A 23,608-nucleotide genomic window follows, 5' to 3' on the forward strand; every position below is an offset into this window, starting at 1 on the left:
GAATATAAAAGACACAGGAAACTAAGTAAGACCACCTTCAGAACTGGTTTACATACTTTGGAATACTACACAGTGGTCAAAAACAACGAGGATGAATAATCCTCCCTCACATACTGTTATGTGAAAGAAACGAATTCCGGAACAATATAGCACTGTGAGCCATTTCAGGTTAAAAATAAGGGGGAAAAAGCCAGGGAGGGTTCTGAAAGGGATTTTCACTTTTTACTATCAAACACTTTTACATCTGTTTATCTATTCCTTGGGGGGGCGGGGGGGGAGATAAGCCATTTTTATGTGACTTTATATTATACGAGAATACTGATTCATCTCATAATAAAGTAAATTTCCATATTCGGAGCACAGTTAGATGGTAGCAGAAAAAAGGTGGGGCGGTGTGGAAGAAGGGAGTGGAGGGCCAGCCAGTCACCCAAATGAGGCTCCCCTGAGTGGCTCGGGTGGCCGAGTCCCATCAGCCTGCAGGTCTATTTTAGTTACTAGAGTCCAAACGACTATGGAGAGGGAGAAGTTAAAGCAGAATGGCTTAATATGATCAAGCTGACCTGAGGGACTTCCCAAAAAGCAAATATTAATAGCATCAATTTTAACAAACACATAAGTCTGCACAGTAAGAACACATCTAAATTACTACTAAAGCTTTTAGCAAATTGAGCCACAACAATAAAACTTTACCTTAGCATGTCTTCACCCTCCTCTAAGTAGCCCTCTTGGGGAGAATAAGAAGTCGGCAGCAAAGGTTTATACGGCTTGCTGCTAAAAAACCAACAAAGACAAAATTACACTTAAGAAGAAATTATTTCCCATAGCCCACACATTAGTTTCCACAGTCCTGGTACACTCAGAGGTGATTAAATCTTCAGTTAAACTGAATTTCAAAAACTCAAACAATGCTTTCCTCAAGACTTTTTTTTTTTTTTTCCCAGAGCCTCTATTCTAGTTTGTAATGCTTATTTCTATTTTTGTCTAGTTTGTTTGCACAACTGCTTTTCCAGAGTGGACCACTGAAGGCACAGTTCTGTCACAAGAAAAGAAGACCATTATAAATTTACCAGCAGAAAGGGGCTTCAACATAATGAATGTGATTTGCCCCAGTGAACTGAATTAAAACTAAAAGCAAAAAAAACAACAAAAAAAAGTAAGAATGTAATGTTGGTGGTGTTTGGTAATTAAAAAAAAAATCTCTGTGGGTTTTTTTTTTTTTTTTTTTTTAAGATTCTCTTTGGTAGATGTTCCCACCAACATCACCATAAATTTTCATGAATTATCTGCCACCTTTAATATATCTGGCACTAACTCCACAATGGTGCTTATGAAAGAACATGCTTGAATGATTTGTGTGCATCAATTCTAAGTACTAAAGGTCCTCTATTAAGACCACTGTTATGTTTACATACCAAATGCATTTGACACACGTCGACACTGTCCCCCTCATTTAAAAGTCATGTGGTTAACAAATAACATAAATCTAAATCTAAGACAAAAATAAGGGGCAAAACCTAAGAAGAAAATGCCTGTTCCCAATTGTTAGCTGAAAGAAACAAGGGGCTAAACAAGATTTAACTATTATGAATTTGGACCGAGAGGGTTAAAGAGTTATTAGAAAGCTTTCCTTTTCCAAAAAGGATCAGGAGCACAGATGCTCCACTCGACCCTCTTCTCAATGATCCTAGCCAAGTTTGAAGGCCATGAGAAGGAATAAGCAGATGGTTCAATGTGAGTAAGTCAAAAGGAAGTTGCATTTGCCTTATTCGGCTTCCTAGCAACTAGACTGAATGATGCCAAGAAAGCCAGCCGGCTCTAAGGAGAAACGCTGCAGGACACTTGGAACCCAGCGGTCGGGCAGGGGAGAGAAGCCCCCCAGACACCCTCACCTGGCAAAACAAATCCAGTGCCTACTGACACCCACATTTCCCGCCTCGCTGGGACCATCCCCTCCCCTTGCAGTTCCCACCCCAGCCTATCCCGGCCACACTAATGCCAACCACTTGACTACCAGGACAACCTTTCAAACTCCAGTAACATCAGATGAGCAGTCTGGCCCAGCCATCAAAGAATAACTTCCCACTTCTCCACGGGAGGGAAGGCCCCAAGCACTCAACGGACCTCAGCCAGCTGGACAAAGGATTCCGCAGGCCAAAAGGCCTGCGCTCAAACACTGAAGCCCAAGCACTGAGAGAGGCAGACGCGTACGCTGGCTGGGATCCCAGAGGCCTGAGAAACATCCGTCCCAGAGCCACGGTATGTTCCTTTTCTCCTCCTTAAAAACATCCCCTAAGTAGCGTATAAGCTGGGGGTTCCCAAATGGACTGCTTAAAGGAATCACACTCAGGCAGGAATTGTCTTTGTGTAAGCACATAAACAGGCATGTGAAATATATTCACAATACAATGGCCAAAGGAAGGCTTGGATGTTATTAAATATGGCAAGGTTACACCAAGTCCTGGCAATGCCACTGTATTTCGCCATCTCCTCAGGGCCTCCCGCTAATTGGTGGCACCCATTAAAACTTCAATTCCTCTCCTACTCAGTGGGTAGAAGGTCAAATAGAAAATGGAACTTCTAATTACACATATATCTTGGGAAATGAATACAGTTTCCAACATGCTCAACGAAGATGCTTTCAAATGCATTATATTTAAGCCTTATAACAACCACACAAGCTGGATAATGTCAACCTCCCCACACTTTTTAGAAACAGATGAGAAAACTGAGAGTCAGGCTACATGACTTGCCACACACAGCTTAGCAATAAAGTCCAAATTCAAACCCAGGTGTGTCTGACACTAAAACCCAGGCTCCCTCTAATATCCCATAGCCCAGAAACTCTGGGATTAACCCAGGAGGTCTGCAAGTAAAGAAAACAAGACAGAACAAAAACAAACAGCAATAAAAGAAGGACAAATATAAGGGATAAAGATATTAAGTCATTCTATATTTTTATGGAAAGTAAATTCATGTAGGCATAAAAAATTCTCATTCGAGAACATAACAAATATGGCAGAGGGTTCCACAGTGACACGGCTGATTTCTTTCCTTTCCATGTCTCTCCTGGCCATGTCTCAGCAGGCCATCCAGGTCTACCTTTGGATGGACCACCTAAGTAAGAGCAAAGACTGACGTGGAAGAACCAGAGTTCTCATACGCCAACAGTCCGAAAGCAAAATGGTATAATCACTTCAGAAAATCGTCTGGCAGCTTTTTAAAAAGTGAAACACATAATCCAGCCAGTCCATTCCTAGACCCGATAAAAATGAAAGCACATGTCTACACAAAAATTTGTGTATGAATGTTCACAGCATCTTCATTTGTGATAGCCCAAAATGGGAAATGTCCAACAAGAGGATGGGAAAACAAACTGTGTATCCATAGTCTTAGCCTGCCTAGGCCACTGTAGCAAAACACCATCAGCTGGATGGCTAAAACCACAGAAATTTATTCATCAGAGTCCTGGAGGCTGGAAGTCTAGCACCAGAATGTCAGCATGGTCCAGGCCTAGTGAGAGTTCTCTTCCTGGCTTACTGGGGCCACCTCCTTGCTATGTCCTCACATAGCCCTGCCTCAGTGCATACACATGGAGAGAGAGATCACTATTCCTCTTTTTTTTTTTTTTTATGTTTATTTATTGGGGGGGGGGGGGGCAGAGAAAGAGGGAAACACAGAATCCGAAGCAGGCTCCAGGCTCCGAGCTGTCAGCACAGAGCCTGATATGGAGCTTGAACTCACAAACCACGGGCTTGAACTCACAGCTGTGAGATCATGACTTGAGCTAAAGTCAGACACCCAACCCACTGAGCCACCCAAGCACCCCCACTATTCCTCTTCCTTTATAAGGCCAACAAACCTACCAGATTAGGACCCCACCCTTTTGACCTCATTTAACCTTAATCAGCTCCTAAAAGCCCTATCTCCAAATACAGTCAAGTTGGGGGTTAGGCTTCAACGTACGATTATAGAGAACACAGTCCATAGCACCACAAAATGGAATACTAATCATCAACAAAGAAATGATATACTGATCCGCCCACAGATATGGATGTATCTCAAAATAATTATTCTGAAAGAAACAAAAAAAAAAGAAACCAGAAACTTCTCCTCCATAAAAATATACTATATGATTCCATTTAAATAATTTATATAAATTATATAATATATAATTCATATAAATTCCTGAAAAGTACAAATTAATCTGTCGTGATAAAAGTGACAGATCAGTTGTTGCCAAGAGAAGGGGGACTTATAGCTGCAAATAAGGAAACTTTGGGGGATGACAGTTGTGTTCATTATCTTGATTGTAGTTGCTGGTCTGACATCCACATGTCAAAACTCAAGTTGTACATTTAAAACTTTTTTTTAATGTTTATTTTTGAGAAAGAGAGAGAGAGAGAGAGAGAGAGAGAATGCAAGTGGGGTAGGGGCAGAAAGAGAGGGAGACACAGAATCTAAAGCAGGCTCCAGGCTCTGAGCTGTCAACACAGAGCCCGATGCGGGACTCGAACCTGCAAACCATGAGATCATGACCTGAGCTAAAGTCTGGTGCTTAACCATCTGAGCCACCCAGGTGCCCCTCAAGTTGTACATTTTAAATATGTGCAGTGTATTATTATACATCACTATTATGCATCAACAGTCATATATCAATAAAGCTGAAAAAAATCCAAGCCTCTTTTTGGCTTCATTTTTTTCCTTCTTTAACATCACTGTTTTTTTTCTCTCTCTTTTTTTAAGTTTACTTACTTATTTAAATGTTTATTTACTTTTGAAAGAGAGAGAGAGCAGGGGAGGGGAGGGGAAGGGGACAGAGGATGGAAAGCTGGCTCTGTGCTGATGCAAGGATTGAACCACCAGCTGTGAGATCAAGACCTGAGCCTAAGTCGAACGTTTAACTGACTGAGCCACCCAGGTGCCCTTACTTATTTATTTTTAAGTAATCCCTATGCCCAACGGGGGGCTCGAACTCACAACCCCAAGATCAAGAGTCGCACACCATTCCACCTGAGCCAGCCTGGTGCCCCAACATCAGTGTGTTTTCAATGTGTTTCAAGTTTTGGTGCTGGTCAGAAATCATGCAGATTCTGATGTCTTTATATGGAGAGAACTTTACACATCTATGGAAAGAGAATCTGTGGAAACACTTCCTCACTGTTTCAAATTAAATGTACATGTCACTCCCAAAGCCTCCAGGAATGCTGGTACGATTATTTTTAACTTGTTACTATTGTATCTCAATTACTTCAACTTATTAGACAGCTGATCTATTAAGTTCTCAGGGTAGGACCCACTGGGGATAAATTTTAAAATTAAAAAGATTTTTAAGAATCTACTCTTAGAAGTTCCATCATAATTTCAAATTTCACTGAAAACAATTTGAATTTTAACGCTCCTCTGGAGAAATTTCAATCAAGCCTCCAGAAATAGGAAGAGAGTAGTACCATGGCACTGTCAAAGGACCCAAACCAAAAAAAGTCATAGGCTTCTTTTATGATAGTCTCAAAAGCAGAGTGAATACACAGCTAAACACAGCGTTACCTTGTGATTCAGCAATCACACCCAACTGATTTGAAAACGTATGTCCACACAAAAACCTCCACATGAATGTTTATAGCAGCTTTATTCATAACGGCCCAAAACTGGAAGCAACCAAGACGCCCTTCAATAGGTGAAACAGATAAGCAAACTGTGGCACATCCAGACAATGAGTATTATTAAGTGATCAAAAGAAAAGAGCTACCAAGCCACAAAAAGACTTGGATAAATCTTAAATGCATACTGCTAAGTGAAAGAAGCCAGTCTAAACAGGCTACATACTATATGGTTCCAATTATATGACACGCTGGAAAAGGAAAAACCATAGAGATGGGTGAAAGGATCAGTGGTTGCCGGAGATTTGACAGCATGGAGTTGAATAGGTGAAGCACGGGGTTTTTTTCCAGGCAGTGAAATTATTCTGCATGATACAGTGATGGTGGATACGTGACACTATGCATTTGTCAAAACCCACTGAACTTCACAGCATAAAGACTGAACCTTAATGTATGCAGATTTTAACAAATCATTTAGGAAGTCGAGAGGATCCCAGGATGGAATACAAAATGTGACAAAACAATTACAAATTGTCTATGAATGTATGAAACAACCTCACGGAGTGGAGGGAGGGAAAAGGTACAAGCTCACCTTTGTACAGCTTTGCAGAGAACCCAGTGGGATAGGATTTGGCCCACGGCTGTAGTTTCCAAACCTTGCTCTAAAGCCTAACGAGGCCCTCAAGTGGTAACTTTCAGAAGCCTGTGAAAGGAGGGCCATGTGATGTGGGATCCATGCCACAGGGAAGAAGGCCAGGCCCATGGCTTTGCCCGCATCTGGTCCAGAGTCGATGCCAAAGTCCTGACTCGGACTTAAAAGATTCCTAATGCCCAGCCCCCACCCTTCCGACCTAATTCTCTGTTTCCACCTCCACTCCTGGGGGGCTCCCCCCCCCATGGCAACCAGCATGCCTTTTACTTGCTCGTTCCAGGAGGCCCTTGCCCCTTGCAGGTCCCTCTGTCTTACACACCCCCTCACCCCAAATACCCAATGGCTACTCCCTCACTTCCATCCAGGGCTTTGCCCGATTGTCACTGCCTCTGGTGGGGCCCCCCCCTCACTTTCCCCACAACCTGTGCTCCCTGCCCCTCTGACCAAGCTTCACTTTTCTCCATGTCACACACACACACACACACACACACACACACACATTTTAAAAACAAACTTTTTGTTTCTAGGACAGTTGTAGATTTTCAGAAAAATTATAAAGACGGTCCTATGTAAGATAGTTCCCATATAACCTACATTGAGTCTCCCCTATTACTAACATCTTACACTTGAGGTACATCTGTTATAACCAGTGAACCAATACTGATATGCTATTATTGAAAGAAGTCCATACTTTATTCTGATTTCCTCAGTTTTTACTACTGTCTTTTTTTCTGGTCTAGGATCCCATTCAGGATACCACATTCCATTTTGTCTTCAGGTCTCCCTAGGCTCCTCTTGGCTGGGCCAGTTTCTCAGACTTTCCTTGTTTTTGATGACCCAACAGTGTTGAGGAGCACTGGTCACATACTACATATTTTTACTTATTTGTGTCAACTCATCCCAAGCAGGAAGGTAAGCTTCTAGAAGACAGAGATTTTTATCTGTCTGTTTACCATTTCCCCAGCAATCGGAACAGAACTTGCCACACCATGAGTGTTTAATGAATAACTATAGAATGAATTTGCTAAAATGAATGATTTTTTAACTCTAAAACTCCACAGACCTTCAGGTTTCATAGAGCCCAACCCTTCTCATTTAGCACATGAAAACAATGAAGTCTTGAGGGGTTAGGTAACTTTCCAGGTTTTCCAGTTACAGGAACCAGAACTAGAACGTCCTCTGCGTTTTGTGACCACCATACCCAGAAGCCAGGATCCATCAACCACTGTCATCCAACACTTCAAGTTGCCCACAAGGAACCTGGGAGCCCATACTCATTCTCAGCAACCTCAACAGCTTTTTCTGAATAACAATGTTTATTTGGGTCAACAACTTGAATATTTTATTGCATCTTTATATACATCCTTTCTATAAACATAAGTGAAAAAAATAAAAGGACAAAATGTTGACACCAGTAATCAAAAGTCATCTAGCAGGTGACAAACAGGAGTGAGATCTTTTAGGTCAAATCAGATACTTTTTAGGCTTTAACTGATCACCTGAAACCAGCCCCAAGTGCTAGAAAACCCTATGAATGGTTGTGTGTAAATGGAGAGACATGAATACCCTGCCACATCAGATAGATGACTCTATTTTTTTTTTTTTTTTTTTTGAGAGAGACAGCAAGCAGAGTGCAAGAAGGAGAATCTTAAGCAGGCTCTACGCCCAACTCAGAGCCCAACAGGGGGCTCGATCTCCCTACCCTAGGATCATGACCTGACCTGAAATCAAGAGTCAGATGCTCAACAGACTGAGCCACCCAAGCACCCCTAGATGGTTCTGTTTTTAACTCAATCCTTCCTCTTTAGTATCTTTTCAGCTAAAGATATCAGGGATTCCCTACTCATTATACCTGTTTGGCAACCTTTCAACATGTGCTCAGGGACAACTAAATAAGAATCCAATTTCATTTATTGATAAGTAACTGTTGAGCACCTAAAATCTGCTAAGCATGAATTTCAAAATGTGTCCTTTCTCAATTCACCCAGAGCCCAGTAAATAGCATGCTCTAAATACTTACACACTTTAGAAGGCTTCAATTCCTCAAATAAGAGAGTCCATCAATACTAACCCCACAGGCCTAAGGATAAGTTGACATAAGATTTTAAAATTCTAGCCCTCATGGGGTGCCTGGGTTGCTCAGTCAGTTAGGCATCTGACTCTTGGTTTTGGCTTAGGTCATGGTCTCACGGTTTGTGAAATCGAGCCTGTGTTGGGCTTATAGCCCTCAAAAAAGCACACAACTAAGAAAACAATCAAAGTTACAAAGGCAACCCAGATCTTGAACTCATTTATACCATATACCATCTTTAAGAGGCATTCTTAGTGGGAATTAAGGACATTCCCAAAAAACAAACACAAATGGTAAAAACTGCTATAAACAGGTTTTAAAAAAATTTTTTTTAAGATTTTATTTTTAAGCAATCTCTACACCAAACATGGGGCTCAAACTCACAACCCTGAGATCAGGAGTCACATGCTCCACTGACTGAGCTAGCCGGGTACCCTGAAAGTTTTAATTTTTTAAGGAAAAAAAACGAAGTGATTCAAAACTTTATCAGAAATGAACAATATGGGGGCGCCTGGGTGGCTCAGTCGGTTGAGCATCAGACTTCAGCTCAGGTCATCATCTTACAGTTCATGGGTTCAAGCCCCACATCTGGCTCAGTGCAGACAGCTCAGAATCTGGAACCTGCTTCGGAATCTGTCTCCCTCTCTCTCTGCCCTTCCCCAGCTCACACTCTGTCTTTCTCTCTCTCAAAAATATATAAACATTTAAAAAATTAAAAAAAAAAAAAAAAAAAAGAAATTAACAAAATGGAAAGTACTCAGTGCTTTCAGATTCCTCTTCTGTGGTAAAAAGAGCATGACCTTAAACTTCAAGAACTATCTATTGTACCGTCCCCTGCTCCCCAAAACTCAAACACAATATGACAACAGGATATGTGACCTGAGTCTTCAGTAAGAATGTTACTTCCTCCAAGGTAAAACAATTTCAAAGTGCCACTTTAAACATTCAGTTTACTCTCTGTTGTGGGCTGAATTGTGTCCCCTGGTACCCATGACTATGACTTTATTTGAAAAGAGGGTCTTTGTAGATGTAATCCAGATGAGGTCATGCTGGATTAGGGTAGATCCTAATCCAAACACCAGTCTCATTGGGAAATTTGGGCATAAAAGGAAAATTTGACACAAAGACCCAGGGAGAGAACACCATGTGACTACAGAGGCAGAGACTGGAATGATGCAGCTCCAAGCCAAGAAATGCCCAGCACTGACTACACCAGCCAGAAGCTAGAAGAGAGGCATGGAACAGGTTCTCCCTCAGAGCCTCCAGAAGGAACCAACCCTGCTGACACCTTGATTTCAGACTTCTGGCCTCCAGAACTGTGAGAGTAAATGTCTATCATTTTGAGCTACTTAGTTTGTGGTTCTTTGTTATGGAGGTCCTAGAAAACGAATATATTCTAATTCTTTCAGGGTCCTGTGGGCATTTGCAAAAAGAACCTAAGATCATACTGGAGGAAGTACTGAACCCTGGTTCCAGTACTGGAAGTACTGGAGTGAGTGCCACACTCTTCAAAGCAGTTGCACGGTCATGCTTAACTCGTGGAAACTACTTTCATGAATTAATGTAACTAGAAACGTCATATATACACATAAACATGTGTGCAGGTATGCACATCCTCTACCATATTCAGATTATACTAATGATGGGGGTGCCTGGGTGGCTCAGTCGGTTGAGCGTGCGACTTCGGCCCAGGGCATGATCTCACAGTCTGTGAGTTCGAGCCCCAGCATCAGGCTCTGTGCTGACAGCTCGGAGCCTGGAGCCTGCTTCAGATTCTGTGTCTCCCTCTCTCTCTGACCCTCCCCTGCTCATGCTTTGTCTTTCTCTCTCTCTCTCTCTCTCTCTCTCTCAATAATAAATGAACGTTAAGAAAAAAAAAAAAGCATCCAAGTCTTGATTTTGGCTCAGGTCATGACCTCACAGTTCGTGAGATCAAGCCCCTTGTCAGGGTCCATGCTGCAGCACGGAGCCTGCTTGGGATTCTCTCTGCCTCTCCCTTGCTCATGTGTGCTCACTTGCTCTCTCAAAATTAAATAAATAAACATAAAAAAAAAAAGGAGAGAGGTTACACTAATGAAGAAAATGTCATCCCAAGACACTAAAAAATATTTCGGGAATATAAAATAGGGAATTTATCTTCATAAGCAATTTCTGATTTTATAACTTCTGATTTTGTAACTTTTCCAGGACTTCCCCAGGAAAAATCTAATCGCAACAGTTTTCAGATGGTTGGCAGTAAAGCCCAGGTTAGCTAAAAGGCCCCATGAGGTAATCTTGACTTTGGTAAAGGTCTGCATAGGTCTTCAGCTTTGCAGGTTCAGAAGCCAGATAGTCTCCCAAATCACACAGGTGTGATCAGGTCCAGGAAACAAGTTCACAACAATCCAACCCACAGATCCCAATTTCCAAGTCCAAGGACCAATTCATTAATTTTCAACGTATCTTTCAGTGACCGGAACACTTAGACCTCCCTCACTCCTGATAACAAGTAACCAAAAAACTAAAATGGAAATCCAAAGACTGTTTGGCTAACATGTAATAAGGAGTCAGACATCCAATCTAGAACCTAGAACATTTGACTTCTTCCACCATAGAACATTTGACTCCCGCCCCCCCCCCCCCCACCGCCACCAATACAACACCTGCACAGAACAGTACAATCTTTATATCCACTATGCCATCTGTACCGGCTACACTCAGTAGAGTAGACAGAGACCTCTGTATTTTATAGGGAAGTAAACTAATGCTAAGGAAGCAAAGAGGGTGGTTTATCCATTCATTCAACACATGCTGACAAAACTCAACGTAACAAGGTCAACAGTAGGCAGCACTTAACTCCAATATCCTGACCCTCAGTCAAATGCTCTCTTCACTACATACCAGTCACTTCTGGAATGTACCTCCCCAGCAATGCATTCATATCTGCCAGATCATGTGTCTCTCTTCCTTAGAATATGCTGCATAAACATGGAAAAATTACTTCTAGTGCTTTTACTCTTCTATATATTCCATGTAAATCCCAATATATTGATATATTACCAATAAACAAAACATATTACATGTTAGATATGTAAGATATCTTACATATCATACAGGTAACATATAAGATAGTTCACATACACACATAGTGTCAAAGATTTCACTTTAAGCTTTTTCTTTTTAAAGTTTATTTTGATAGAGAGAGAAAGAGAGAGAACGTACACACATGGGGAAGGGCAGAGAGAGGGAGAGGAAAAAAAATCCCAAATAGGCTCCACACCATCAGCATGGAGCCCAATGGGGGGGCTCCAACTCACAAACCGTGAGATTATGACCTGAGCCAAAGTTGGACACTTAACCAACTGAGCCACTCAGACACCCCCACTTTAAGCTTTTTCCAATAAGCCTTTGTAAATAAAATGTACTAGACCCATCCCGTCCTTCTTTAATAACTGAAATAGTTTTTCATCATTTGTCTGTTTCTTGGCTACTCAAGGTCAATTATGACCACCACTACTGTATTTTTCTCAAATGTAAAACTTGCACTTTTGCATATCTGAAATTAGGGAACCTTCTTACAATAATATATACATTTAATGTTGTGCATTTTCCTTTTAAAAGGGACTATAAAGGGGCACCTGGGTGGCTCAGTCGGTTAAACATCCGACTGTAGCTCAGGTCACGATCTTGTGGTACACGGTTTGTGAGTTCGAGCCCAGCATTGGGCTCTGTGCTGACAGCTCAGAGGCTGGAGCCTGCTTGGGATACTGTATCTCCCTCTATCTGCCCCTCTTCCATTTGCATTGTGTCCCTTTCTCTCTCTCAAAAATAAACATTAAAAAAATTTTTTAATTAAAAGGGACTGTAAAGATGAATGATTTTTCTTTCCAATTGGAACCATATCTGAGAATAACCAAACTGTTTATAAGGGGGTATTATATAAGTAGTCCACCTAATAAATAATGAGAGAATAATCAAATAATAAATTATCAAACATCCTGCAACAACCAGTAAATGAATGGACACAGATAAAAATCAATGGTTGCTGGGGTGCCTGCATGGCTCGGTCAGTTGAGTGCCTGACTCTTGGTTTCGGCTCGGGTCACAATCTCTCAGTTCATGAGTTCAAGCCCCACGTTGGGCTCTGCACTGACAGTATGGAGCCTGCCTGGGATTCTCTCTCTCCCCCTCTCTCTACCCTTTCCTTGATTGTGCTCTCTTTCTCTCTCAAAATAAATAAAATGAACTTTAAAAGTTAAAAAAAAAAATTTTTTTTAAATCAATGGTTGCTAACAACATATATAGGACAACTAGGCATTAGGTTCTTTTCAATAGAAGTGTATATCACCTATGGAATTATGTTGCCAAAAAAGAACCCGAATCCTGTCACACATCTATATCTGCCTATAATTTATAGGAAATACAAGAGGCAGAAAGACAAGTTAAATGACACCATAAGAGGCAACTGGCATAGCCTGTGGAAAACCCTAGAAAACAAAGCACCTGCTTCTTCAATAACAACAAAATATTAGAAAAAAAAAAAAAGATGAGGGAACATATAGATTTAAGAATTAAGAGGCATCAACCACTATAGAACACTCAACCCAACAATAGCAGAATATGCATTTTTCAAGTACACGTTGAATATTCTTAAGGATATACCATGTTAGGTCACAAAACAAGTCTTAATAAATTTAAAAACATGGAGATCAGGGACACCTGGGTGGCTCAGTCGGTTAAGCAACTGACTCCGGCTCAGGTCATGATCTCACCGTTTGTGAGTTCGAGCCCCGTGTGGCGCTCTGTGCTGACAGCTCAGAGTCTGGAGCCTGCTTTGGATTCTGTGTCTCCCTCTCTCTCTGTTCCTCCCCTGCTTGTTCTCTGTCTCTGTCTCTCAAAAATAAATGTTAAGAAAAAAATTAAAGAAAGAAAGAAAAACTGAAAAATCCATAAAAATGGGGAAATTCCCCCCCCTTTTAAACACCAAAGGGTCAAAGAAACTACAGTGAAAATCAGAAAATACCTGAGACAAATGAAGATGAAAACTTCTGAAATGCAGTGAAAGTAATGCTAAGAGAAAAAAGGAGAGCTGTAAACATTTAATTTAAAAAGATCTCAAATCAACAACCTAACTTTACCACTTAAGAACTAGAAAAAGAAGGGGCACCTAGGTGGCTCAGTCAGTTAGTATCCCACTCTTGATTTCAGATCAGGTCATGATCTTATGGTTCGTGAGTCTGAGCCCCATATCAGGTTCTGGGCTCCCAGTGTGGAGTCTGCTTGGAATTCTCCCTCTCCCTCTCCCTCTCTCTCTCTCTCTCTCTCTCTCTCCCCCTGTCTCTCTCTGTCTCTCAAAATAAACATTAAAAAAAAAAGGAACTAGAAAAAAGAACAAATAACCCAAAGCTAGGAGGAAGGAAATAATAAAGATTAGATCAGAGATAAATAAAATAAAGACTAGAAAAACAATTGTGGAAAAAAAAAATCAATAAAACCAAGAGTTGGTTCTTTGAAAAGATCAACAAAATTAATAAGCCTTTAGCTAAAAGACAAAAAAGAAAGAACATAAATAACTAAAATCAGATATAAAAGAGAGGACACTACTACCAGTTTTACATTTAAAAAAAAAAAAAAAAGGATTATAAGAGAGCACTATGAGCAATTATATACCACAAATGGATAACCGAGAAGAATTGGACAAATTCCTAGAAACGCACAACCTACCAAGACTGAATCATGAACAAATAAAAAATCTGAAAAGACATGTAATGAGTAAGAAGATTGAATCATTAATTTAAAACCTCCACAAAAGACTATACTTTCAGGGATCATTCCTAGAATTTGTTACTACAGAAGTTTCTCTGAATGTGTAGAGTACCCAAAACCATGAGAAGGAGGTATAGCATTCTCTCCTGAGGATGAAGGTGGCTCTGGGTGTTGCTTCTGCAGCTGTCTTTTGCTGTTGATGATCATTCTTCTCTTCCTTTGGGAGAGCAAGAGGGAGAAAACAAAAACAAACAAACAAACAACTCCCATAAAGAAGAGCCCAAAACCAGAGGGCTTCACCAGTGAATTCCACCAAAGCTTTAAAGAATTAACACAGATCTTTCTCAAACTCTTCCAAAAAATTGAAGAGCAGGGAACAATTTCTCACTCATTCTATAAAGCCAGCATTACCCTGATACCAAAACCAGATAAAGACACTACAACTGTAAATCAATGTCCTTTATAAACACTGATGGAAAAATCTTCAAAAAAATATTAACAAGCAGGATTAAAATGATTATATACAGAACATTAAAATGATTATACACTGGGGCACCTGGGTGGCTCAGTCGGTTAAGTGTCCGACTTCAGCTCAAGTCATGATCTCACAGCTCATGAGTTCGAGCCCCGTGTCGGGCTCTGTGCTGACAGCTCAGAGCCTGGAGCCTGCTTCAGATTCTGTGTCTCTCTCTCTCTGCCCCTTCCCTGCTCACATTCTGTCTGTCTGTCTGTCTGTCTGTCTGTCTCTCTCTCTCTCTCTCAAAAATAAACATTAAAAAAAATTTTTTTAATAAATAAAATGATTATACACCATAACCTCAATGCAAGGATGGTTCAACATATGAAAATCTATCAGTGTGATACTCTGCACTAACAGGATGAAGGAAAAATTCACATGATCGTCTCAACTGATGAAGAAAGCATTTTGACAAAATTCAACACTCTTTCATAATTAAAAACAAAGAAACCACTCTACAAACTAGGAATACAAGAAAACAACCTCAACATAATAAAGGCTTTATAGAAAGAGACCAAAGCTAATATGTTTAATGGTAAGATTGCAGGCTTTCCCTCTAAGGTCAGGAACAAGACAAAGAGGTCCACTCTCACCATCTCTTTCCAGTATAAGACTGCAAGTCCTAGTCATAACAATTAAGCAAGAGAAAGAAATAAAAGGCACCCAAATAGGAAAAGAAGAAGTAAAATTATTTCTGTTAATGGAATGATGTTATATATGTAGGGAAAACCCTATAGAGATTGCACCAAAAATAACTTAAAAAACCTGTTAGAAGGGGTGCCTAGGTGGTTCAGTCAGTTGAGCGTCTGACTCTTGATTTCAACTTAGGTAATGATCTCTCCTGTGAGAACTAATAAATTAAGCTAAATTCCAAGACACAAAATCAGCTTGCAAAAACTAGTTGCAATTCTATATACTAACAATTAACAATATGAGAGGAAATTAAGAGAACAATTCCATTTACAATATCAACAAAAAGAATAGGCTACTTAGGAATAAACTTCAACAAGGAGGTAAAAGACTTGTACACTGAAAACTATGAAGTATTTTTGAAAGAAATTAAAGAAGACACCAATAGGAAAGATATCCCATGTTAATTTATTGGAATATTTAGTATTATTAAGATGTCAATACTACCTGAAGCAATCTACAGATTCAAAGCAATTCCTACCAAAATCCCAATGACTTTTTATAGATGAAAATTCCATCCTAAAATTCATATGGAATTCCAAGGGACCCAAAACAACCAAAATAATCTTGAACCAACTTGGAAGTTTCACACTTCCTGATTTCAAAACTTATTACAAAGCACTATAATAAAAACAATGTGATACTGGGGCGCCTGGGTGGCTTGGTCGGTTAAGCGTCCGACTTCAGCTCAGGTCACGATCTCGCGGTCCGTGAGTTCAAGCCCCGCGTCGGGCTCTGTGCCGACAACTCAGAGCCTGGAGCCTGTTTCAGATTCTGTGTCTCCCTCTCTCTGTGACCCTCCCCCGTTCATGCTCTGTCTCTCTCTGTCTCAAAAATAAATAAACGTTAAAAAAAAAATTAAAAAAAAAAAACAACAATGTGATACTGGCATAGAAATAGACATGTAGACCAAAAGAACAGAACAGAAAGCCTAGTAATATACCCTCACATGTAAGGCTTAGATAATTTTTAGAAAGTGCTAAGACCATTCAATGGGAAAAGGACAGTCTTTTCAACAAATTGTGCTGGGAAAACTAGCATCCATATACAAGAGAATGAAGTTGGACCCTTTGATCTTACACCATATACAAAAATTAACTCAAAGTGCATCAAAGATTTATTCATTTTTTAAAAATTTGTTTTAAGTTTATTTACTTATTTTTGAGAGAGAGACAGAGAGAGCGAGAAGGGGAAGGCAGAAAGAGAGGGAGAGAAAGAATCCCAAGCAGGCTCCACACTATCAGCATGGAGCCCAATGTGGGACTCAAACTCAGGAACCGTGAGATCATAACCTGAGCTGAAACCAAGAGTCAGAGGCTTAACCGACTGAGCCACCCAGATGCCCCAAAGTGGATCAAAGATTTAAATATAAGACCTGAAGCTATAAAACTCTCAGAGGGAAAGCTTTATGTCACTGGATTTGGCAATGATTTCTTGGATGTGATATTAAAAGCAAGGATGACAAAAGAAAAAAATAGATAAATTAGATTATACCAAAATAAAAAAAACTTGTGCAAATAAAAAAAACTTGTGCAAACAGGGTGAAAAGGCAACACACAAAATGGAGGAAAATATCTACAAATCATATATCCAATAAGGGATTTATATGCTGAATATATAAAGAAATCCTACAACCCAACAACAAAAAACAAATAACCCAATCCAAAAATGGGCAAAGGACCTGAATAGACATTTCTCCAACAATATATACAAATAGGCAATCAGCACCTGAAAAGACACTCAATTTCACTAATCATCAAAGAAATACAAATCAAAACCACAATAAGGTGCGCCTGTCTGGATAGTTCAGTAGAACATGTGAATCTTTATCTCCGGGTTGTGAGTTCAAGCCCCACATTGGACCTAGAGCTTACACACACACACACACACACACACACACACACACACACACACACACGATATCACTTCATATCCTTTAAGATGGCTACTATCAAAAAAACAGAAACAAGTATTAGCGAGGTTGTGGAGCAGTTGGAACCTTTGTGTACTGTTGGCGGGATTATGAAATGGTGCAAGAGCTAATAGGAAAATAGTCTGGCAGCTCTTCAAAAAATTAAAATTAGAACTACCATATGATCCAGAAATCCCACTTCTGAGTATATATCCAAAAGAACTGCAGTATCTCTCTAAGAGATATTTGCACATTCATGTGCATTGCAGCATTATTCATAATTAGCAAGAAGTGGAAGCAATCCAAATGTCCATCAGTGGAAGAATGGAGAACTTAACATACCATATTTGTTAGTTCTCCAGAAAAACACAACCAATAGGATGTATACCTAGAGATTTATCATAAAGAATTAGTTCATTTGACTACAGCGGCTGGCACATCTAAAATCTGCAGGACAGACTGGCAGGGTAGAGACCCAAGAGGGCCAGTGTTCCAGTTTGAGTCTGAAGGCAGTGTGCTGAAGAACCAGCAAGAGGTGATGTGGTAAATGAAGTCCAAAGGCAGTCTTTTGGAGAATTCTCAATTGCTAAAGAAGGTGGATCTTCTTTATTCTATCAGGCCTTTAACTTATTGGATGAGGCCATTCACATTTTGGAGGGCTCCTTATTCAGAGCCCACCAATTTAAATGTTAATCTCATCCAATATCACACTCACAGAAGTATCCAGAATAATGTTTGACCAAATATCTGGGCACCCCATGATCCAGCCAAGTTAATATACAAAATTAACCCTCACACATACAGTGGAATATCACGCTGCTTTAAAAGGAAGGAAATCCTGTCATATGCTACAACATGGATGAATCTTGAGGACCTTATACTAAGTGAAATAAGTCGGTCCCAAAAGTACAAATATTATATGATTTCACTTATGTGAGGTAACTAAATGTAGAGTAAATGTCTGACATTAAACTTCTGATTGCCAAGGTACCCATTTTAAAAGATAGCCATCTTGAATAAACACATTGCCAGGTATATGACACAGCCACTAGGTAAAACAATCAGATTAGGAACCAGGTCACCCACACCCATTTAGTTCCCCTTACAGAAAGTCCTGGGTGACTTAGATAACTGACCGCTTGAGTGACCCTGCTTCCACTTTCCCATGCCCTAATTTCTGCTCTTGTGTTTCAAATTAGCCAATAATGAGTGACCCCACAAATCGCCAGACATTCCACCCTTGGACTTTAATAAAATCATAGCCCCAGCTCCCCTCTCTATCCCTCTCTCTAATTGCAACCTCACTTGTACCATGTACCCTCCAAGACTTGTGAGTAATAAATTCTGTTCCTCAAATTCCCTAATTATTTTTGAAGTGCATCCTGCAGTCATAAGAACCATAAGGATTAGTCCAGTCACATCACTGGCCCCTGTGGGGGAAATATCAGTGGGGCTCACTGCGGTTAAGACAGGCCCAGGCAACTGCCTCAGGCATTCCTAGCTGAGAGCATCACCATCAATAGGTTGGGCAGGACTCAACACCAGAGTAGTCAAATTTATAGAAATAGCAAGAATGATGGTTATTTAAGGCTGGGGTAGAGGCGCCTGGGTGGCTCAGTTGATTGAGTGTCTGAATCTTGATTTTGGCTCAGGTCATGATCTCACAGTGGTAGGACTGAGCCCCAACACAAGCTCCTTACTGGGCCTGGAGCCTGTTTGGGATTCTCTCTCTCCCTATCTCTCTGCCCTTCCCCTGTTTGCATGCATGCTCTCGCTCTCTCTCTCTCTAAAATACATGCATACATACATACATTTTTTAAAAATAAAAAAAATAAAAGGTACTGTTTAAATTCTGTAGGATGAAGAAGTTCTGGCAATGCACATATACTTAGCACTATTGAATTTTATACTTAAAAATGGCTGAGATGGTATAAATTTTTTAAAAAGGACATTCTGATCAGGCTAGGGGGAGGGGAAGTGGGGAGTAAGTGTTTCACAGGGACAGAGATTCAGTCTGGGACAATGAAAAAGTTCTGGAGATGAATGCTAATGATGGTTGCACAACTATGTGAACATAGTACTACTAAACTATAATCTAAAAAATGGTTAAAATGGTAATTTTTATGATATATATATATACGTGGAATATATATATATATATATATATATATATATATAATATAACTTATAAGTAACGTATAAAAATAACAGTGCAGGGGGAAAAAAAGTACAAAGATTTGATGGTATCTGTTTTGGTGATTACAGAGATAAAATGTTGAGTATACAATGAAGTTTGCAAACTACCCTCAAATATTTAAAAATTGAGAGGTTGGGGGTGCTTGGGTGGCTCAGTAGGTTGAGCGTCCGACTTCAGCCAGGTCACGATCTCGTGGTTCGTGGGTTGAGCCCCGCATCGGGCTCTGTGCTGACAGCTCAGAGCCTGGAGCCTGCTTTAGATTCTGTGTCTCCCTCTCTCTCTGCCCCTGCCCCACTCACTCACTCTCTCTCTCTCTCTCTCTCTCTCAAAAAAATGAATAAACGTTAAAAAAAAATTTTTTTAAATCAAGAGGTTAGCTTGTTTACAGATTTTTCTAACATTATAACAAAAAGCCTAAAGAACATATAGTGAGTGGCAAATGCTCAGGGTTGGGGCACCAACCCCATAGAAAACCATACAAAATTTGCACTTCTTTGTGTTTTGCATTTCAGTGTTGTCTGAATATTTAGAAACAAATTTACTGTACTTCCAAGGAGTCTATATTCCAAAATTAAAAGCTGGAAAAAAAAATTACTACTAGAAGTAGTAATTACTACTAGATTACTACTAAATTACTAGAAGTAAATTGCTACTAGAAGATTTAAAAGAACGTCATTTTTTAAATTATATAAACTAAAATTAAAGTTGGGGCACCTGGGTGGCTCAGTCGGTTAAGCGGCCGACTTCGGCTCAGATCATGATCTCGCAGTCCGTGAGTTCGAGCCCCACATTGGGCTCTGTGCTGACAGCTCAGAGCCTGGAGCCTGTTTCAGATTCTGTGTCTCCCTCTCTCTGACCCTCCCCTGTTCATGCTCTGTCTCTCCCTGTCTCAAAAATAAATAAAAAACGTTAAAAAAAAAATTTAAAGTAAAATCAACAACAATCACCAAAATTAAACCTTCATATCTGGATTATGTCTTCCTATAATTTTGCTATTTTACTCTGAGAACATCTAAAGACCAATACACATATTTTAAGAATATTTCACTTTACCTTTTAGCTACTGAAGATGTTCCATATTGTCTTCTGCGACGCCTGGCCACTGAAGACATCTTAAGTCCTAGAAAGATAAATTGTTTTAGGAATAAATTAGAAAACCATTCGCACAGTATCACTAGCACTGTGAAACTTATACAAGCAGCAATGCTTGCCTCTAACCCCCACCCTGCAATCCCATCACACCAATTTTCAAGCAAACACAACAATGAAGACCAGCTAATCACAACCCTGAGATGCTCTCCCAACTCTATTTCTCTGCTAAAGAAAATGTCTAAGTCAACGCAAAATCTAGAAATGATGCAGGAAGCACTGGCAGAAAGCCTCATGGGTTGGAAAAAAGGGAAACAGGTAAGTGATGAGGGAAACAAAGGCAAGAGAAATGTAGCTTAAATTAAATCTCCTTATAGCTTGCAGCCCACTGACACCTGAAACACACAGAGCATGACCTTGCTGCCAAGCAACTCATGGCTGCCTTACTTCCTTGATGTTTTTGTTTTATTAAAGACTAAAAGTAACCTTATCTTAACAGTAGCTTAACCTTATCTTAACAGCACCCCTAAAGGTCTTGAAAAGCTTATTTTCAAATTCCTTAGAGACTTACATTCTCCCTAACCCCCACTAACTTAGAAGTATATACCCAGTCACTCTTCACAACGCCAGTGCAGCTCTTTCTGCCCACGGGTCCTGTCCCCGTACTTTAATAAAATCACCTTTTTGCACCAAAGATGTCTCAAGAATTCTTTGTTCTTGGGCCATTTGCTCAAGAACCCCATTGGTAAGTATGAACTAAAATTCACGGTGGCAATGTGTAATGAAACAAACACATATGAATTTTATTTCACTGATTTCAGTTCCACTTTGGTGTCCCCTCTTCCTTTAGAACCACGTGCTGCTTGGTAAGGAGACATGGCAAAGCCAAAACACACTGTCCAAGGCCAAATCTGGGGCCAGCAAGGATGGCTTCCTTTTCCTTAACAAATTGATTTGTGCATTTGTCTACCTCCAAAAAGATGCTGAGATGTCTATGACTAAAAGGGAGAACCAGTAAAGCATTAAAATAAAGAGGAAGGAGCGGCACCAAAATAAGGAATTTTTCCATTATTTTAAGTGATATAATTCATACACCATAAAATCCCCCCCTTTTTTTTGAGAGACAGAAAGAGTCTGCATGCACTTGTGCGAGCAAGGGAGGTGCAAAGGGAGTGGGGGAGAGAGAGAGAGAGAGAGAGAGAGAGAGAGAGAGAGAGAGAGAGAGAGAGAGAATATCTAATAAGCCAGGTCCACACTGAGTGCAGAGCCCCACACAGGGCTCCATCTCACGTTCATGAGATCATGACCTGAGCCAAAAGTATGAGTTGGATGCTTAACACACTGAGCCACCTAGGCACCACTAAAATTCACCCTTGTAAAGGTAAATTTTAGGGGTGCCTAGGTGGCTCAGTCAGCTAAATATCTGACTTCCACTCAGGTCATGATCTCGCAGTTTGTGGGTTCGAGCCCCTTGTTGGGATCTGTGCTGATAGCTCAGAACCTGGAGCCTGCTTCAGATTCTATGTCTCCCTCTCTCTCTGCCCCTCCCCCATTCACACTGGCTCTATCTCTCTCTCCCTCTCAAAAATAACATTAAAAAACATTTTTTTTAATTTTTAAATAAAGGTAAATTGTACATTATGTGTTTTTTTAGTACATTCACAAAGTAATTCCAGAACATTTTCATCACTGGCCCCCTCCCCCAAATTCCAATAGTCACTCTCTATGCTCCCCTCCTCCCCACCTCTGACAATCACTAATGTACTTTCAGTCTCTTTGGAATTGTATATCAGACATTTTATATAAATGGAATGTCCTCTTTTGTGTCTGGCTTCTTTCATTTAGCATACTTTGGAATGTTGTGGGATGCTTCAGTATTTGTTCCTTTTTACGGGTGAATAATATTCCAGTGTGTGGATATACCAGATGTCCATTCATTCACCACCTGATGGTCATTTGAGTTGTTTCCACTTTTTGGCTATTATGAACAATGCTGCTAGGAACATTTGTGTAACAGTTTTCGGTGAACATGTACTCAGTTCCCTTGGGTATACACTTAGGAGTGGAACTGCTGAATGATATGGTAATTACGTTTAACTTTTTAAGGAACTGCCAGACTGCTTGCCACATATGCTATACCATTTTAAATTTTCAGCAGCAATACATGAGGGTTTCAATTTCTCTCCAACGTTGCCAACACTTCATATGAATCTTAAGTAGCAGTCTTCAAATTGGGTACATGGACCTGGGGATAGGAAGACCTTCCGTGGGGATCATGACTTTGAGCATGATGGATACTCTGAAGACAATTTCAGGCCCTCTGCTTCCGTCAGAGCTCTTTCCCACATATACTTGATCTAGCAGGCTGAGAAAATGCCTATGACTTCCTTCCCCCCTCTTGCTCAATCACCCTATGCACTGCACAAAAGAAGGACCAATTACTCACCACCCAGAATCTCCTTTGATCCAGTGCATCACCCCAGTGTGAAAACTTCAGAATGAGATTAAGGTAAATGGAGAAGTCAGAACAATGCAAAGAATTTCAACAAGAGACACTAAAGGAAACAGAGCCTTATTTCATCCAGTTCCCAGCATGGCTCTAAGTATTGTCCATCCTAGAAGAGTGGAATGTTCAACACAGGGATGGACCCTAAAATGTTTGATTACACCATAGCCAGTAATCAACTAAAAATGGATCACAGACCTAAATGAAAGAGCCAAAAGTATAAAACTCTTGGAAGAAAACATAGGAGTAAATATTCACAACCTTGAGTTAGAGAAAGATTTCTTAGATATGGCACTAAAAGCACAAGCATAAAAAAGTTAGGAGTGCCTGGCTGGCTCAGTCAGTAGAGCATGTGACTCTTGATCTCAGGGTTGTGAGTTCAAGCCTCACACTGGATGTGGAGTCTACCTAAAAAAAAAAGAAAAAAAAATTGATAAGCTGGATTTTATAAAAATTGTAAAATTTGTGAAAAGACACCATTAAAAACATATTTACAAATCTCATATCTGATAAGGGTGTCTGGGTGGCTCAGTCGGTTAATCCTCTGACTTCGGCTCAGGTCATGATCTCAACGTTTATGAGCTCAAGCCCCGCGTTGGGCTATCTGCTGTCAGCACAGAGCCCGTCTTAGA

At 40.2% G+C, this 23,608-nt stretch overlaps 1 protein-coding gene and 1 non-coding gene across 6 annotated transcripts in view; one reads left to right on the forward strand and one right to left on the reverse strand.

Moving 5' to 3' along the window:
* The window catches only part of LOC109270960 (nuclear receptor coactivator 5-like), an 87,052-nt gene that overhangs the window by 26,659 nt on the left and 36,785 nt on the right, over window positions 1-23,608 (reverse strand). For 3 of the 5 annotated variants that reach the window (XM_019455998.2, XM_019455999.2, XM_019456004.2), the window contains exons 2-3: window positions 20,435-20,501; window positions 691-771 (exon numbers count right to left, since the gene is read on the reverse strand). In XM_019455998.2, the coding sequence (XP_019311543.2) occupies window positions 691-771; window positions 20,435-20,493 (140 nt within the window). In that variant the 5' untranslated portion in view covers window positions 20,494-20,501. The remainder of the gene's footprint in view (window positions 1-690; window positions 772-20,434; window positions 20,502-23,608) is intronic. The other 2 variants (XM_019456001.2, XM_019456002.2) reach the window with 1 other exon arrangement.
* LOC128778108 (small nucleolar RNA U3) lies at window positions 14,109-14,317 on the forward strand. The gene has a single exon (XR_008423483.1). It is a non-coding gene; the product is annotated as a small nucleolar RNA U3 (small nucleolar RNA).

This window comes from Panthera pardus, unplaced genomic scaffold, assembly GCF_024362965.1.
Source record: "Panthera pardus isolate Hobbes unplaced genomic scaffold, ASM2436296v1 HiC_scaffold_18, whole genome shotgun sequence".
Taxonomy (NCBI): Eukaryota; Metazoa; Chordata; class Mammalia; order Carnivora; family Felidae; genus Panthera; species Panthera pardus.